The sequence below is a fragment of the Labrus bergylta genome, chromosome 9, assembly GCF_963930695.1.
Source record: "Labrus bergylta chromosome 9, fLabBer1.1, whole genome shotgun sequence".
NCBI lineage: Eukaryota > Metazoa > Chordata > Actinopteri > Labriformes > Labridae > Labrus > Labrus bergylta.
Genome location: NC_089203.1, coordinates 2,838,704 through 2,856,756, shown reverse-complemented (window position 1 = coordinate 2,856,756; position 18,053 = coordinate 2,838,704). Strand labels below are relative to the sequence as shown.

General features: G+C 43.6%; 1 protein-coding gene across 1 annotated transcript in view; it reads left to right on the top strand.

The window, feature by feature from the left end:
- Positions 1-279: 279 nt before the first annotated feature.
- gfra3 (GDNF family receptor alpha 3) overlaps positions 280-18,053 on the top strand; it is a 45,666-nt gene continuing 27,892 nt past the window's right edge. Inside the window, exon 1 of the mRNA XM_020656379.3 lies at positions 280-1,237. Coding sequence (XP_020512035.1) covers positions 1,198-1,237 — 40 coding nt within the window. The 5' untranslated portion in view covers positions 280-1,197. The remainder of the gene's footprint in view (positions 1,238-18,053) is intronic.

The following is an 18,053-nucleotide window of genomic DNA, read 5'->3' as shown; positions in this document are numbered from 1 at the left end:
CAGGGTGTTTGAGATTTGGAAACACTCCCTGACTCTAAATGTGACATTAACTTACTAAATGAACACCATGTTGTAGTGATGAAGACTTCAAACTACTGATTCAGAACTTAAACTCGTTGATTCATTCTGTGCACACAGTGTGCAAGAGTTTGCCTCCTTTTTGATGGACTCATTCTTCTCCTTCCCTTCTGTCTTCAGATGTAGTTTTTGTTTTTTAAGCTTGAGTACTTTTACAGAAGAGATGTCCAAAAGAGATTTCATCCATCCATTTTATGGAGGTCGGGTCACAGTGGCAGCAGGCAAAGTAAGTCAACCCAGATTTGAACGGGTATATTTACTTCCTGAACCTGAGCGTCTCTGTTGAGCTCTATAAATTGGGGTTTGGCTGAGGCTGTGGTGCAGGGGACCATTGTGAGACCTTTTCATGGGGGGCTTAGAAATCCTTGTGACGCCCCTGAATGGGAGTATCAGCTGTACAAAGTATATATATTTTTTTTTTAATAAAAGAGAGAGAGTCAGGAGATTTGAAAAGTCAAGATAACACAGTAATGTCTAAAGTCACTTAAAACCTATAATTGAAACATCTGCCTGCTCAGATAATTCTACCTTTTTGTATGTTGTTCCTAAAGGTGATGATAATGATGATGATGATGGCCTGAGGAGGAGAAAGAGGAGGGGGGAGAGAGGAGGAGGAGGGGGAGAAGGAGGGAGGGATATCACCAGTTAATAACCCCAGCCTCCTCTGGCTGTCAGCATCATGATCGCACAATGTACCGGGATCTCTTCAGCAACGCAGCCGCGTCGTGATGACTGTCCGCGGGCAGAGCTGCAGCCCGGTGACGCTTGACATCCCCTCGGTGTGAATCTGGAGTCTTGGCACACACTCACTCACACACACTCACTCACACTCAGAGGCTGCGCGCACTCTGCTCCGACACATTCCTCCGAGGTTTCTCCTTTCTTCCATCTGGGGATTTGAAACTTGAGGGACTTTAAAGCGTCGCAGGGGGGAGAACAAAAAGGTCTCTCGGCCTGACGGACTGACTGGAGGACGGATCGTGTCGGTGCGGTGCATGTAGAGGGGCAGGCTGGGTGTCTGTCTGCGGGGCGCACAGCGGTGCTGCTGGACCAGCCGAGAACGCACCAAGTCCCGTCCCACATCCCCGTCTTACCCCCGTTGTCCCGTGCACTTCAGCCATGATTCTCCCCGGGTTTGTGATCTTTCTCTTCTTCTCAGGTACGTCCACTGATCTCCACATTATCGCAGTAAAAGAGATAAATGTGCTGTTTGAACATCCAGTCTTTGTGTGGATGATCTCCGACGCGCAAGTTGGAGGATGAAGCTGGAGAGAGAAAAGTCTCACTTCATCGTTGCAGTAAAGACATATTATTCCTTCCTCTTCTTTTTTTATTATTTTTTGTGACCATATTCCTGTTTGGAGTCTTTTCCCCTTTAGTCTTCTTATTTCACTGCTCTCTTCTGGGCTCGTTTGGTTCATTTCACGCTCTTTGGAGGCACGGAGATGTAAAAGAAGTGTTTCGTCTCTTTTTCCATCAAAACTTTTCAGCACTGCGTGTTCTCTATTGGCTGTGACTTTAAATCTCGAGGTATATTTTTGTTGGTCTCCTTTGCTCTGGTTCTGCGCTCTTAGTCCAAAGCATGACAGTAAAAGGCTAACACCAGCAGGCTACGCCCTTTGAGCTCCAAATCCTGAACTGAAACTTTACAATAAGTCAACACAAACATGCACGGCTCTTTTCAGCCTTTCACTCCCTGCAGTGATTTATTTTGTTGTTGTAATTTTTTACTATAATGAAAAATAATTTCAGACCATTTTTGTATAAAAGTCAGTCTTCCACATTTTGTAGTTCAGAGGTTTTAAAAAGCATCAAGCTGACTGCTTTCAGATTAAAAAAAGTTAAAATGAAAGCAGAACCTTCATAATGAAACGAGTTGTATCAGAAGAATTGTTTTATTAGGATAAGCTGTAAGCGTTCAAAACAAAGAGTAAGTCATATTTTAGTGGTTAAGCTCTAGGTTTTAATTCCATTTTATCTTGTGTATTAAATCAGTGTTTTTTTTAACTTCCTCAGAGCTTCTCTCTTTTTTTAATGTATCTCTATGTACTTAACAATAATGAAGAGAATTACAGATGATTCTCCTCAGTGTGCTGACAGTTTGAATGCCTCTTCATCAAACCTCCATTGATGCTTTAACTTGTGTTTTTGTGTGTGAATCTCTTAGTTTGACTCTAAGGTGTTTATTTACACGTCTTTTTGTTTTCTCATCGATTCATCGCTTTCTAAAGATGTCTGCCCGCCCTGACAGAGATGGGAATGTGTTTCCATGTCTTGAGGAGAACTCTATAGCTTTGTGTTGGAGCTGATCATTTGCAGGATAACAGGATGAAAAAGTTTGTCTGGATTTGATGAAAACATGATGTGTAAAGAGGAAGATACATTTCCTCCTGACAGAATCACACATCGAGTGTTGAAGCGGCTTAAACACAGTTTGATGTTGTCATTGTGGCTTTCTCATGCTGGCTCTGTATTTAATGATCTGACTGTTTGATTCTGAGCTGTTTCTGCTCATTCCTTCGTCTTTACTCCGTGTTGAGTCCAGAGGTAATGTGTGTGTGGGCACTCCTCATTTGAAAAGTGTCAGGAAGCAGAGCCACAAACACGCTGCACAGTGAAGTCCTGAAACAACCATCTTGTGTGTTCATGGAGCCGTGCTGCTGACAGGAGGGCATGCTGAAACAAAGAGCGGGACTTCAAGGGGAGTTTGAGCACCAAGGGAGCGAGAGTGGAGTCAAGGTCGTCGAGGCGAATTGTCCCTCCTTACACACACATTAACACACACACTTTGTGCGGCTCGGTGTGCAAGGACAGATCTGACCTGACGGCGAGTGAAAATGGCCGAACACAACAAAAACAAGATGAAAGCAAACAGTGGTTAATAAAACGCACACGGGTCAGCGAGCAGCAGGGAGTGTTAGAGTGAAAGCTTCACTGGCTCCTTTCTCCTCACCTGGGGAGAAACTTTTGCTCAGCCCTGAAGATTTTAAAACAGCAGGACGCGATTTAATCGTCAAGCGATTGACTTCTGATTTCTCTTTTTGACATCACTGGAGATATGAGAAGTCGATATTTTCTCTCCATGTTGTTGAAAAGGTGAAAAGCTGACTCGCTAACAGAGCAGTACGAGGACACGCCCAAATTAGAAATGTCTGTCATCTAATTATTGTAATATTTAACCCTCAGCACTCTGCAGAAGAACCAGTTTAAAGTGCCTGATCTGATGTTATTTTTTAAATGCTGTAATATAGATACAACCTAATCTGAAGGGTTATAAAAGGAAATCAAACCCGGATCATTTGTATAAAGTATTGATATTATGTCATAAATTAAATAAAACAGAAATGTTCTTTTCAGGAAATTTGGCAAAACTAACACAAAACATATCGAACAAAAACAATTCTGAAGTTAGAAAAAAAATCAATTTCTGAATTCTCAAAGCGTTATTTTGAACTTCTTACTTTATGACCTTTTTGAGTCTTGCTCATTTTTTAGAAAGCAGACTGTGATGATGTTTTTTATTTGCTTTAGAAATGTTACAACTATGTTAGTATTTTCTCTTCTTGTGACGTCATGTCTGAGCCTATCGTCCATCATAATAATCATAACAACTTTATTTATTTAACAGCTTCAGAAGCAGAAAAAAGAAAGGCAGTAAAGTCGAGAAAGTTCACACAAAAAGGCAAGAACAAAGTCAAGCAGAATGAATGAAAATAAAAGAGAAATTAATATAAAAAACACAATTAAATAAATGAAAGAACAAAAGCAATAGAAGACGATGAAAAAGATTTCAGCTGAAATCTGATCAACCTTAGAGTCCTGTTAGTTTTCTTCTAAATGTAAGAGTTTTTATTTGAGAAACAGTTTCAAACACACCCTGCTGCCTGCATGCTCTCCTCCGTGTTGAAACGCACCTGAAGCACACAAGAACGTCATGGAGAAATGTACGGCATGGCGAGGGGAGAGCTGGAAGCTTTAACTTTCGATTATTAAAAGAATAAAGTCCACAGCTGGCATAATTTTAGATTAAATGAAACAGGCTCATGCTGACGGTCTACCTTCACCAGCCACAGGGGGGCAGCATACTCAGGGTCAACAGACGAGAGTGAAAATAATCTTCTCACACTCACAAGCATCTTGCTCCTTCTTGCTCCTTCTTGGATCTGGAATGACTCACCAATCAATGATATACTGAAGCATAACGAGGATGAGGATGATGAGGATGATGATGATGATGATGATGATGAGGATGTTGATGAAGATGGAAGCTGAGATTGTTATGATTGATGTTTAGCAGTGTGTGAATTCTAACACCGCATGAAGAGTCACATACATGCAGGGGTGTGTCCACTCTTTTTTTGACTGGTGGGATTCCAGCTGGGGCAAGAAGGGGGAGGGACCCAGCTGCATGGGGGAAGGGGGGGGGGATGGCACATGGAGGTCATCAATAACATGGTCCATCCTAAAGTGAAGCAATGATCACCAGATTTTAAATCACCTGAATACTCAACACAACTTATTGAAGAATCAAAAATAAATCTTTTATTGATTGTTGCTTCAGTAAAATGTAGCTGGTTTCAAAGTTTAAACACCCCTTTTGAACGGAACTGTTGCGTAAATACTGGACTGTGGTTGTCATGCCAAGTCCTGCACAAAAGTTGGGAAGCTTAAAAAGAAAAGAGGAGAGAAAGACAGAGCTGTCTGAGGCATTTGAGCCCAACAATAACTTAACAAAGATTAAGTTAGCTCTAAATGCTAATCGCAGCCAGAACGAGGAGACGAGTGTTCTCCAGGACGCTAACGCTACTGATACGACATGCAAGGGTTAATATTATAAAATTGAATCTGGTGAGGGCCCCTCTGGCAAGCAAATAGCCAATTGGCTTTTGAGGTGGCACCTGGGTTGGCCAATCAGATTTCAGCATGACACCCTCGGCCACCCCTCTGTCCACGCCCCTACATGCATGTTACACATTACCTCTATTTTCAGAGCGCTGTTTCAGGGCGCAACTTTCAAAAGCTGTGATGTTTGGTCTTGAGTCTGAATGTTGCAGAGGAGTAATGGGGCGAGGAAATGATCCCACCTCTGTTTCTCCCATGGAGGCAGTAACAGGGGAGTGACGGGCCCAGTGTATGTGTGTGTGTGTGTGTGTGTGTGTGTGTGTGTGTGTGTGTGTGTGCATGTCTGACTCTGTGTTTATGTGGAGCTCCTGCTATGCTGAGCTCCCTCATGCTTCCACAACGCCGTATAACGCAATGAGAATTCACAGACTGGGAATCAATTTTATGTGATGTCGGCAGAGCTTTGTTGCTGTAAAGCAAAGCTATAGGCTGCAACAGCTTTAATCAGGCTTTCAGGACGCACACAGAGTAAAAACAAAACACACCAGAGAGAGTCCAAAATGAAGAACCTCAACAATGAAGAGCACACTCACAAAACAGAACAGAACTATAAAAAAAGAAACAGACCATCAAACGGTTAAACCACTGGGAGGAGATCTTTGGTCAATGGTAAATGGTAAATGGACTTGAGCTTGTATAGTTCTTTTCTAGTCTTCTGACTACTCAAAGCACTTCTACACCACAGGTCACACCTACACATTCACACACTGATGGTAGAGACTGCTGAGTAGTGAGACCATCAGAAGTCACTAATCCTATTCATACACATTCATACACATTCACACACCACTGACGGGAGCAATTCAGGGTTAAGTGTCTTGCCCAAGGACATGTGGCTGCAGGAGCTGGGGATCAAACTCTCGACCTTCCGGTTGAGAGATGACGACTGGGTCACTTTCAAAGGTTACCTTGAGGACCTCCTGCTATGTCTGCACTATTTGGTGTGACTCCATCCACAGTATTACGTTTAGAAGCAGCCTTTGTTACCCCCGCCTCATATTATTGAATTGGAAATCCTCGACACACCCCTCACATGCATGATGGATAAAAGAATACCTTCATACGGCCAATTTAGATTGGTAGGTGATTTTTGGTAGGTGATTTTTTTTAAACCGCTCAGTTTTTATTTTGAATACGTGTTATTAATAGTAATGTGCGTAGCTGACATGATTGACAGGTGGGCGTGATGTAACAGTTCATCAAGAGGTTTAAAACCCGCCTCAGCTCCAGCTCTCAGCCTGTCGTTAGGTTGACTGAAAGTTAGACTGAGACAGCATTTCCAACATGGCGGCTGCTGCTGATGAGCATCCAGAGCCCCCTGTAGGAACAGATGGCTGACATCACTCAGGCTTCATCCTTTAATATTTACAGTGTATGGTCAAGACGTTCGAGTGTCTTCATTTTTAGGGATCTAGAGTTTCATGTGCGTACATCTACTGTTTGATGCCTTCATTCTTCATTCTTTTGTTTGCTGTAGTTTTGTTTATGTGCATGTGTGCTTTGACAGCTCAGAGGAGCAGAAACGGGAAGCTGTTTTGATCCTTTGCTTAAGCTTTTTGTGTGCTTTTTAAATCTTCTTTTCATGCTTTTCAACGGCTGCTGTTACAACTGACCCGGGTCAGTGGAAGACTGAAGTGTGTTTCATGTAGACTCAGAGGAAGACTGAAGTGTGTTTCATGGTGACTCAGAGGAAGACTGAAGTGTGTTTCATGTAGACTCAGAGGAAGACTGAAGTGTGTTTCATGTAGACTCAGAGGAAGACTGAAGTGTGTTTCATGTAGACTCAGAGGAAGACTGAAGTGTGTTTCATGTAGACTCAGAGGAAGACTGAAGTGTGTTTCACTCAGACAAGAGGAGCAGCAGCAGAAAAGACTAAACCTGCATAGTACATGTAATGAGGAAGTCATATTTAATGATCACAACATTTCAATCACTCATTATTGTATAGCTCCAATTCACAAGAAGTGTTAACTCTAGATGCTTCTCAAAAGAGCCTCTGGGATAATATGCAGGAAGGGTTTCTTCTTTGTATTCCTTGTGTTGCTGTTGTCCACACTTCCTCGTCGCTGAAGCTGAGGTCAGAGCAGGCCGTGCATGAATGCATTTCATACTTTGATGTTTGACAGGTGAATAATTCAAACAAACAAAAAAAAGCACTTTCAGAGGTGTAAACATCCAAAACTTTAAATAATCAAAGAGTAAAAAATTAACACATCAATGAAGGTTGTTTTACAAAATAGTGTTTCAAATGAAATCAAAACTTTGAATGTTTAACCGATGAAATATCCACAGACAAACAGCATAAAGGAGTCGACATCCCCTGCCTTCAGGAAATATATATATATAATATTAGGGAACAAATAAAACGTGCATTTGTGTTCGCTCATCCCTTGAAGCAGATCAAACAGGAAGAAGAAATCACAAATTGTATTTCAATCATAAGATACTTAATTAAGAGTGATTTTAATAACAGTTTGGGAAATTATAAATGTGCAAAGTCTTTTGGTGATTAGACTTTGTCATGAAGACTTCATGTAATGTAAAATTCCCCCTATGGAGTCTAGACCCTGGTGGTAGAAGAATGCAGGATGTGATGAGGAGTGGGTTTCTGAGGCTGTATCTGAGCTCTGCTGAGCTGGACTGGAGGTGACCGGGCTCAATAAAATGACAAAGTGACATAACAATGAGTAAGGTACCTGCTTTTTGTAAAGCATCTGGAGATCTGTTATGATATGGTGCTTTACAAATAATGATTGATTGATTGATTGACTGACTGCAGTAGAGAGATGATGGAAATCTGTTGTATTCTTAAAAGAGGAACACTTTCTCTTTCTCTACAGATGTGTCCAGGAATTTAAAAAAATAGAGCCCCCCCATGAGACCACCATCACTGAGCTGTGATTTCTTTTGTCTGTGCAGTCAGACTGACCATCAGAATCGGGGTTTATTGCTAAGTACATTTACACATACAAGGAATTTGTCTTGGTGTATTGGTGCTAAACAATTAACAAGGAAATAAAGCAGAACTAGCAACAACTTAAATAATAGAGTATAAGAAGATATTACAATATATATATATAAAAAAAAGAGCTGGTTATTTGTCCTTTTATTGTACTTTTGAAAACATGACAGCAACAGAAGTTCCCCGTTGTGTTTAATCCTCTCTGATCTGGAGTCAGTGCTGCTCTCGGTGCTGCAGCAGGACTTAATGAAATTCCCCCACAGAGGTTTTTCCCTGAGCGCGCTCTGTGCTGCAGCTCTCTGTTCATTAGCCATGTTAATGATTGTCCAGCTTGTAGTGACACTGTAATGTTGAGTGACAGGCTCGTATATATCTCCCCGTCTCTCTGTCTCAGGTTCACCCCCTCCTCTCTCTCTCTCCCCCCCTGCAGGCTTTCAGGTCGTGTCTGATTTTCCTCTTTTTTTTCATCTCAATCTAAATTCCCTCTCGGATTCAGCGGCGCGTCAGAATAAATTGTTCGAGTCGTTCAATGAGGAAGTGCAGTCAACCGACACCGATGTGCAAACACATTTGGAGCGGCGGTGGCTGACGTCTTATCGGTGCGCAGGCAGGTGTGCGTGTTTGTGTGTATTTTCAGGGATGGGAGGGTGCGTGACAGGGCTCATCTTACCCTGAAGCCACTGGTTGGTTTTTGAGGATCCACACTGATACGGATACTTTGGGATTGAAGCAGCCCAGAGGGAATATTTACCTTCTCTACTCGATCATAACCCCTTAACAAACAGTCTCTCCCTTTTCACTTCTCCTCAGAGATCTTTAAAATCTCTTCTCTATCAGAGTGAGAGGATCCTTAAGAGCACTCAGGATGTTTACACAGTTCAGTCGAGCTGCAGCTACAGCTTGATTAGGACATTGAATCTGACTTTGTCTTTGTCCTAGTGTACGAACATCGAGGGACAGATTTATTGTATGTCTGACTCATTAATATTATATTACACTTGACTATAGGACCTTCTCTTCTTTTACCTATTATGTCACATACCTAGCAATCAACAGACGGTTGAGACAGTATGAAATTTGTCTCCATCATCAGTCCAGAATTGGTGTGTTTTTGTTCTAGCACTCATCTTGTTGATGCCTCCATCATGTTTTCTTTCTAGTTTCCTTCTACACATTCATGCTGTTTGACGTTCTGGTCAAAGTCTGGTGTGTGAACTCTGGAGCATGCTCAGAGCGCTTGGGCCTGTTTTGGGGCTGTTTGAGGCGTACACATGCAACATTATGATCTTGTTGTGTTGGTTTGACTTTGTACATGATAAACGATGTTACCATGTTAGTCTGCCTGAAATCAAGTTGATTTTTTCAAAGTCAGACTAGCACACCTGGACAACGTGACTGGGGATCGATTCACTCTGACATTCACACTCTGACCACAGTTTGTGTCGAATGACGAGAAGAAAACAAGATGAAGGTGTCAACATGACGAGTGCTCGAGCGAGAACCACACTATTTTATGTAAGAGGAGACAGGTTATGTTGTGTCGTATGAAATGTACAGCGCTGTAACGTGGTCCATGCTCTCACTGTTTGACTTATAACCTGCTCGCTGCTGCTGCCCACTGCTGTTTGCTGCTGCTCGATGCTGCTGCTCGCTGCTGCTTGCTGCTGCTGCTCGCTGCTGCTGCTGCTGCTCGCTGCTGCTGCTCGCTGCTGCTGCTGCTGCTCGCTGCTGATGCTCGCTGCTGATGCTTGCTGCTGCTTGCTGCTGCTCGCTGCTGCTGCTCGCTGCTGCTGCTCGCTGCTGCTGCTCGATGCTGCTGCTGCTGCTCGCTGCTGCTGCTCGCTGCTGCTGCTCGCTGCTGCTGCTCGATGCTGCTGCTGCTGCTCGCTGCTGTTGCTCGCTGCTGCTGCTGATGTTCGCTGCTGATGCTCGCTGCTGATGTTCGCTGCTGATGTTCGCTGCTGATGCTGCTGCTGATGTTCGCTGCTGATGCTGCTGCTGCTCGCTGCTGATGCTGCTGCTGCTCGCTGCTGCAAAGTAGCTGAAAAGGGAAGAATCTGTTAATAGACATTAAAACATATGTATTATAATTTCGGCAAATTAGGTTTTCAAACAGGAAAACGTAACAAAACATATCAGCCAACAGGGATACTATCAATCAATCTCTATCAGATCAACATCAGCTGATCATGTCGGGCGACTGATTTATCAGGTTGACTCTACTTTGCAGTCGGAGCCTGAGGCTGTGGAGCGATCTGCCACAGGAGATCAGGTCAGCTGAGTCAGTGAACTAACCCATTAGGACAAACTCATCTTCACACACTCATAGAACACTCACTGGCTGCAGACTGCAGACTAACACACCTTTTAGTGATGATTCCAGAGCACCGGGCTTGAACAACAGGCGACTTTAGTAGGTCGAGAGAGAGTCTTACCTGTATTGATCTCTGATGACAGACAACGACGTCTATGAAGAGCAATGAGGCCGGAGAAAGGAGCATCAACCTGCTATGATGAGAAAAAAAGACTGCTTCAAAAAGGAAATAGAGAGAGAGTGTCTGTTTGTGTGTGTGTGTGTGTGTGTGTGTGTGTGTGTGTGTGTGTGTGTGTGTGTGTGTGTGTGTGTGTGTGTGTGTGAGTGGGTAAAATAAGTATGTGAGGTGAATGAAGTCAGAGAAAGAAGTGAGGAAACCCATCTTCCTTCTTCTGTCACATTTAATAAAAAATGAGCAGCTCACCTGGCCTCCGTCCTCCTGGTTCCATCTTATCCGGGTGCAGAGGTGTGTGTGTGTGTGTGTGTGTGTGTGTGTGTGTGTGTGTGTGTGTGTGTGTGTGTGTGTGTGTGTGTGTGTGTGTGTGTGTTAGCGTTCTTCTCAAAGGGAATGGTTTATCCAAGGGGCTAGTTTGGAGGTCTTCTGTGTGTTTTGTTGATAACTGGGATTTGGAACTCAAACACAGGAGCGGCAGATGGTGTGTTGGCTTCTGCTTCTGTGTGTGTGTGTGTGTGTGTATGTTAAGTGTGTAAACAGGCATTAGATTGAGAGCTCTGAGTGTAAGTGTGTGTGTGTGTGTGTGTGTGTGTGTGTGTGTGTGTGTGTGTGTGTGTGTGTGTGTGTGTCCTTACTCAAACTCAGACACGAGTCGTCGGTCCCTGAAGGTAGCGCTGCTCTCTGTGGTCATAGTGCGGGCTGATCCCGGGTCAGCGGCGGTCGACCTCATGCCCATCTGCTCTCATGATGACAGATGTGTCAGGAGCTGGCTGCAGATCTGTCCCCTGTCAGATTTCCTGACAGACTGCCCTCCATGTTGGCAGGAGCAGCTCAGCCGACATGTTCTTCAAATCAGAAATATTTGAAACTCACTGAATTAAAGACGCTCAGCAGACATTTACTCACCAGTGACTCGACCTGTGTACAAGAAAATAAGTCTAGAGCTGTTTTCACACATGCACTCCTGAAAACCAGCAGAGGATTTCAGTCAGCCTTCATCTGAAATCTTCCTGAGTCAGTGATTTGCTTGAATGTGCTCAGAGTTTTGGTGAACGGTAAACTGAATGAAACTGACGCTCACGTTTCAAGGTATCAAAAACCAACAAGCACTGTGTCCCCGTCAGAAATGTTGCCCCGGTATACCCCTGCCCCTGGCTCCACTTTGCTTTTCAAAGTAAAAGCTTGATTTGTTTGTCTGTGATGAGACTTCCTGCGTTTTCATAAAATTATTTTTGCTGGGGAAGTGATGTGATGATGTGGTGAATTGACAATTTAACAATTACAGGATTCGTGGTTAATTTATCACAGTCAATTGCATGTCATTAAAGGCAGGTTTGGTAATTTTCTCCAGGTACACTTTTTAAGAAATTGTCTTTAGGTCCTGACAGACATTAATAACTCATGTTCTCTGAAAAAGGAACAAAGAAAATCCATCATCTGTATCAGTTGTAAACCTGTAAAAACTTTGAACCAATGTCTGCCACGAGGTACCAATCTGATGAACCAATCGGACGCCTCCCTGTCTCCCTGCTCCCTCTACCTCTTTTTTATGTATTATGATAAAGTTTAGTGTTTACTGAGTGCTGAATGAGACATGAGACGACATAGTTTCTACAGAATGCAAGAGATGAGCTGAGGTTCACGACTGGAGGGACGGCGCTCTGTATGTAAGAGAGGGGGAGTGGCTTTAGAGGGAGCACAGAGGGGATGGGGTGGGTGCAGACGGAGCACTGAGGGAATGCTACTTTCAAAATCATGCTAATTTTAAAAAATGATCAACCCTGCCTTTGATATGAGAAAGATAGAATTACAGCTAGATTAATACCTGTTTCCAATTGGTTATATTTTGCTTCCACATTTTGAAAGGAGAAGAACACAACAGCAGAAAAGTATCTGAAGGTGTCACTCTCCGGTTGAAGGGCATAAACATCCTCACTCATGCACCCTCATAGTAAGTGTTGCTGAATGTTTCCTGTGGCATTCACACGCCTGCTCAGCCGGGGTGAAAAATTAGTCCGTTTGCATTCAAAACTGCATCTCACTCTGAAAAGGTTGTTAGGTTTCTTTGGCTTTTTTGCTTGTGAGCAGGGGCGCCGTAAAGGGGGGGACAAGTTAGGCAGATTCTAAGCGTCTGTGACTGACAGGGGTGCTGAAAATTATTAAAACATTAATCATTTTTATTCATATTAACAAATAAACGTATGATAGAATAAATAACAATGTGCTTATAACAATAGCGGCTTCATTTTATTTTCTTGGGTTTTGGCACAGAAAAGTAACAACAAAAAGGAACCCACCTCAAGGGGTTCAAAAACCAGCAAAACTAGATAAAAAAACAGTTTGGTTCACTAAATTAAAAACGAACAGGATGGACAGACAGAGCGAAAGCTATCATAAAACCTGGAATATAAATCATACTGGTATATAAGGGTGCATTCACACATGTTTGACTCTCAGACTGTAAATATTAATTGTGACGTCACCCACCTGTTCCTACAGGGGGCTCTGGAAGATCATCAGCAGCAGTCTCCATGTTGGAAATCCTGTCTCAGCCTAACTTTCAGTCAACCTAACGACAGGCTGGAGCTGAGGCGAGTTTTTAAACCTCTTGACGAACTGTTACATCGAGCCCACCAATCATGTCAGCTACGCTCCTCACTATGGATAACATGTATCGTTCATAAAATCAACAAGGAGCTGTTTAAAATAAATTCACCCTCTGTACAGTGTGTGCCAGTGCTGACAATAACTGCAGGATTTTGCACTTCCTCATTGGCTTCATTTTCCAAGACTGGAGGTTGCCGCTTGGTTTGACCCCCAAAGTCCAGTTTGTTTGACTCGTGTAGAGTGCTCCATACTTTTTTCAAGCTCGGTACACTTCCTTGGCCCTGGCAGGGTTGGAGCTTCAGCACAGTACAGCTGCTCATGCATGAGCTCAAGCACCGTCTTGCTAGAAATCCAGGGGTGTTAGAGTCCTGTATCTGAACACAAAAAAAACAAAATAAGTCACAAAGTCAGTAAAGTTGCAGTCATGTTCTCTGTGTTGTTCTGTTCAATTCACGCTGCTGCTATCAAACAGCAGTTTTTATTTTTTTATTTTCAGCTATTTGACAGCTCCCGGAAACTGCCTGGTCTGCATTTATAAGTATCCCAGCATGCTTTGCAAGAGAGAGAGAGAGAGAGAGATTTTTATCTGTGTTGAGTGAAATTAAAAGACCTAACTCATTGTTGTATTATCTACAAAGATCTGATATGAATCCATCATGAGCACTAAGAAACACTCTGCAAAGTTAGAGCTGCAAGGCAAACATGAGCAGGCGTCTGTCGCTCACAATACAATTAAAGTTATTTTCAGTGTGGTAATTTATTTTTCCTTTGTAAGCTAGTTCATGCAGTCAACTGGAGCTGCACTGATTTCACACCTGACACGCGTCATTATCCACAATCACCCGACGTCACCTCTTTCCAATTAGCCGTCTATGTAAGCTGCAAGATTTCCGGTCTCCTCCTCCGACCCGCACCATTACTGCACTCTCAGTCCCACCTCCACCCCAGCATCCACCTGTAGGCTCAGACTGGGGGAGTTACAATATTATCCAATCACTCCTCAAGTTTCTGCATGTCAAATAAAACTGTGGGGAGTGATGAGGTCTGACTGAACTTAAGAGGCAGAAACCTCGAGCTGAACCAGACTCATGTTGAACCGCCATTTTCTGAGACTGTGTTGGGGTTGAGAAAGAGAGAGAGAGGAATCAGCCTCTCCAAACCTTCACAGTCTTCTATTAATTTACTTCCATGGAACAAGCGCTGACACACAGGGTGTATCTGAAACACCGCCTACTGTTAATCTGACCCTCTCTTAACTTTCCCATGTTGCACTGCGGCTGCCTTTGTTCAGACTCAGCTCACATTGACTGGCATCACGTTGTGCTTCCAGTAAACGAGTATAACTCTGTGTCACCCTGCAGGCCTCACACACTCCTCTTCTTGAGTAAAAAAAAAACAGACTTCACTGGAGCACAAGGACCGGAGCCAGCGGCTGCTTTAATACACAATCACACCGCAGGAGTGCTTTTGCAAAATAGAAGGAAAAAATTGGAGGCATTCATTCAGTCTGAGACCTTTGCAACCATTCAGACATTATCCATTATTGTGCTCTTTGATCACAATTACACTAATTATAGCCCCTCTATTAGCTTGGTTTCTCATAAACAAGGAGGAGAGGGGGATGAGAATGGAGAGGCTCAGTGATTCAGAGTCTCTGAGTGTCTGTGAAATGTGATTAGAAATGTGCAGGTGACACGCTGACTTCTGTACCAAAGCTTCTGGTGAATACAGGAGAGAGAAGAGCAGCGGGGTGTTGGCATGAAGCTGCAGAGAGGGGAACCAAAGCTCGGCTCATATTTTTTGATTTTCTGAACACTTCTCCACACGCTCCTGCTCCCACATTTTATTTTTATCATTAGATTGGTTGACCTACCCGGGTGCTGCAGAGCTAATTTTACCAAAATGATGAAGTTTCTTGCTCTGTTAAAAGGTCACTCAGACTCCAATAATTGGCTCTCAACTTAAGCTCTTGCTAAAGAAGCACAGAATAAGAAGTCAGAGTCCATGCAGCGACCCTCAGAAGTCCTTATTCTCTGACTGTAAGCACTCATTCTGTCTTCAGTCTGTTTGAGCCCCTCACACTTCACACTTCGGCCATGACGGACTCTTCTCAGGGCGCCAGTGAAAGCTGCTGCATGCCTAATGTGTGGCATCCCAGTTAGAGCCTTTCAGGCGGTGTTCAATTCCCAAAGCCTGCGTTCACATTGACTTGAGTATCCTGGATATGAGTGTTATCCTGGTATGGATCATATTTATTACACGCACACAGAGAGACCTAGTTATCCATATCCCTGTATACATGATAAATCCTCCCAGTTTTTGATCTTGTCATCTTCTGTAGATTTAGTAAAATTTGAAAGTTGCTTCATCAGAGCAGCTTCTTTTGTTCTGATGGTCATGTGTTGTTTTTTCAGTACTTTCCAACCTGACCTAACTCGCTCCACTGTCAGAGTCTGGAAAACGGCGTCTTGTAGCCCGTTCACCACAGACTTCAGGTCAGCATTTCAAGGTTTCCCCCTCTATAATAAACATATTTATTAACTTACTATATTTCATTCTTAATTACTGAAAGACAAAACTCAGATTCTTCCTCGCTCCAGAAAGAAGGTGGTCTTGTTGTTGCCGCCATGTTTGTTTTGCTGTTAGGAAATTTGGCTGAGGTGGCACCTGTGCGGGTAGTCGGCAGCTGTCAGAAACCAGAGTAAGGCGCATACATGCCACTGTATCCAGTTTTCTCTCGGGGGTTCTTCAGCAGGATAAGAGATTATCTCTGTTTCTGAAAATCAGGTTATGATGTCAATTCAAAAACCTGATAGAAACCAGGATACTCGAGCTAAGTATCCCAGTTATGTAATGTAAATGTTACGTCATGATTGATAGCTCTGTCAACAACATGCGGTTCCTGCAGCGCTGGATGCACTGGATCATCAGAGTAAAGGAGGAACTGTGAGAGGAAATGTAACGAGAACTCACACAAGAGTCAAAAAACGTTCCATGACCGTGAGTCTCTGCTTCAAACTGACACAAGAATCTGTTTTGATTTCGACTAAACCTGCCTGAGGGACCTTTGATCTTTCATTGGTACATTTTATGTGTGTTTCGGTTATTGGAAGGGGCGTGGAGTTAATTTTGGAGTTCCACCACCATGCTTCCTTCTGTGCATGTCCAAGTTTAAAATTATGTCATCACCCACTGCAGGGGGGATTTTGGCTTCACTTCAATGTACAGAAGAAGGAGACACGCCGTCCATATTAGTAAACAGTCGTTTGTGACCGCTGCATACGCTTCTTCTATTTCTTCTTCTCTTTGTTCCAAACAAACTTGACATTGTGAAACGCATCACTTCTCCTCACAGTGGTGGGAATAGTTTCACCTTCTGTCCTGTTTCCTCACCACAGCTCGCTCTGAGTCTCTGTGGGCCGAATAGAAGAAGAGGAGGATATTAGTTCAGAGAGCAGGATGAAGCTGAGAACAAACTTTATAGTATGCAGGTTAGTGACACTGTAGGGTTGTAATAACAGAAGAAGAATCCATCGGTGGATTAGCTGTGGTTTTGTACAATAATCCAGCAGCTCTGAGATTAAATCCAACCCTGTGGCAGACAATGTAAAATACACTGTCATGGCTGATGCTGTTTGCTTATGGTAATTATATGCCCTCCTCAGTTGGCCTGTGGAACAGATTAATGACTGCTGAGGTGCACCATTACGAGCTGATGAGCTGCTACCTGTGATAGGTGGAGCAGCCTCAGGTGATGTTGTACTGACCTCTGTATTCATTGCTGGCGGCTTGGGGGGGGTCGTGATTGATTTGTTTATCAGTTTATTTGTCTGCTCATCTGTCCCTCACACACAATATATCAGTGTGCCAAGAGAGTTATGAAGGCGCCTGGGGGTGTTTTGTATAATTGTTTTTTATTTGAGAATACACAATGACCCAGAGAGGACGCTACAATCACTGAATAAACAATGCTTATCATCTCTGTATGTTAAAGGCTTTTTACGCATTTTGTTTGTCAATCCAGGGCTGTACCCGATAAAAGATGGAACACTGGGAAAAACACATGGAAATAAACTCTGACGACTAAATTGTATGAAACAGCAGATAACACTACCACTGAATGATCCAGCAGAGAAACCAGGGTTCTCATACTGAAGCTGATGAGTTGATGAGCAACAGGTGTTTGAGCCAGCCAGGTGCTTTATTGCACAAGCTACGCCCTCCAGAGAGACAGGACACAAGCACGCACGCACGCACGCACGCACGCACGCACGCACGCACGCACGCACGCACGCACGCACGCACGCACGCACGCACGCACGCACGCACGCACGCTCCATCATAGTGAGAGTGCAGCACCATCAGTGTGAGAGTGAGAGTACAGCTCCATCATAGTGAGAGTGCAGCTCCATCAGTGTGAGAGTGCAGCTCCATCAGAGTGAGAGTGAGAGTACAGCTCCATCATAGTGAGAGTGCAGCTCCATCAGTGTGAGAGTACAGCTCCATCAGTGTGAGAGTACAGCTCCATCAGAGTGAGAGTGCAGCTCCATCAGAGTGAGAGTGCAGCTAACCTATCTCCACGTTCACTAACTAAACAAGAGCAAACTGCATAGAGCACCAACACTCTCTTTGTTGGAGTCTGAATGTCATGCTTTGTGAATCAGACCTTGAGCAGATAGAGGGAGTTCATCATGCACTGTTTTTAGCTAATGGCAGCAGTAATCCACTGTTACTGAATCAGGCCCTAAAATGGTTACCTGAGTTTATTGCATGGAACGAGTGTTGAACATAAATGCTCTCAGACTGAAGGAGCTCTCAGGATTGTTCTGTGTGTGCTCTTAGTGCAGCAGATGGCACTCTGGATGTTGGTTGTTTTCAATGAGAAAACAAAGATAAACTCCTGCAGCAGTGATGGAGGGAGCTGCTGTCCACCTGCAGACTCAGCGTGGAAACAAAAGTCTAATCGCCCCTGCTGCTGTCTGCTGATGACAAACAGAAATTCTACTGACCGAGAG